Here is a 781-nt window from a genome sequence, read left to right on the forward strand (position 1 = left end):
GTGTGGCTCAGTGGTAGAGCACCTGCCTAGAATCCCCCAGTGAGGGGCTGGGGTGTGGCTCAGTGGACCTTGAGTAGGCTGGGGGCTGCAAAGGACTCACCAAAGCTGTAACTTCCGGTTAGCATCCGACTGGCTGCTAATGAGGGTGGAGAAGGGAGAGGGAGGGCAGAGGGGGAAAAGAATGTGAGTCATTGGCTTGTCCCTAGACAGCTGGTCTCTACGGCCCTCAGCTGCCAACTCCTGGTGTCCAGAACAGCCGAAGGAAGAGAGGCAGCTTAAGGCTGTGAAGACGGATGTCTGGGGGCTTTGGAAAGAACTGGAGGCTTGAAAGGGACCCAAAGTCTCCTGCGATTCCTAAAAATACAAGACTCGGTTTTAAAGACCTTTGATGTTGGAAGGGGTCTATGTGGATGCCTGGGGATCACCTCCAACTTGACCTAGCCACTTGACCCTTTGGGGCAGGATATTTCAGACAATAAGAACAGGATGTACACACTGTAGTAGGACTCAGGCTTCCAGGATTCTCAGAAACTTTCTGACTGGGTCGGAGGAGCAGTGAGATGGCTGAGCAGGTAAGACACTCGTTATGTGACCTCATGAAAGTTGTCACCTGACCCCTACACAAGTGCCACGGCACACACGGACCTGCCTGCGTGTGTGCACACACAACAAATATGCAAAATCAATTTTTTTTTTTTTTTTGGTTTTTCAAGACAGGGTTTCTCTGTGTAGCTTTGGAGCCTGCTCTGGTACTCGGTCTATAGACCAGGCTGGCCTCGAA

At 51.6% G+C, this 781-nt stretch overlaps 1 protein-coding gene across 2 annotated transcripts in view; it reads right to left on the reverse strand.

The window, feature by feature from the left end:
• The window catches only part of Agfg2 (ArfGAP with FG repeats 2), a 39,403-nt gene that overhangs the window by 10,003 nt on the left and 28,619 nt on the right, over nt 1-781 (reverse strand). The window contains exon 7 of one of the 2 annotated variants that reach the window (XM_026778171.1): nt 101-133. The exons of the other annotated variant lie outside the window; for it this stretch is intronic. Coding sequence (XP_026633972.1) covers nt 101-133 — 33 coding nt within the window. The remainder of the gene's footprint in view (nt 1-100; nt 134-781) is intronic. 2 annotated transcript variants of the gene reach the window in all.

The sequence above is a fragment of the Microtus ochrogaster genome, unplaced genomic scaffold (genome assembly GCF_000317375.1).
Source record: "Microtus ochrogaster isolate Prairie Vole_2 unplaced genomic scaffold, MicOch1.0 UNK109, whole genome shotgun sequence".
Lineage (NCBI taxonomy): Eukaryota > Metazoa > Chordata > Mammalia > Rodentia > Cricetidae > Microtus > Microtus ochrogaster.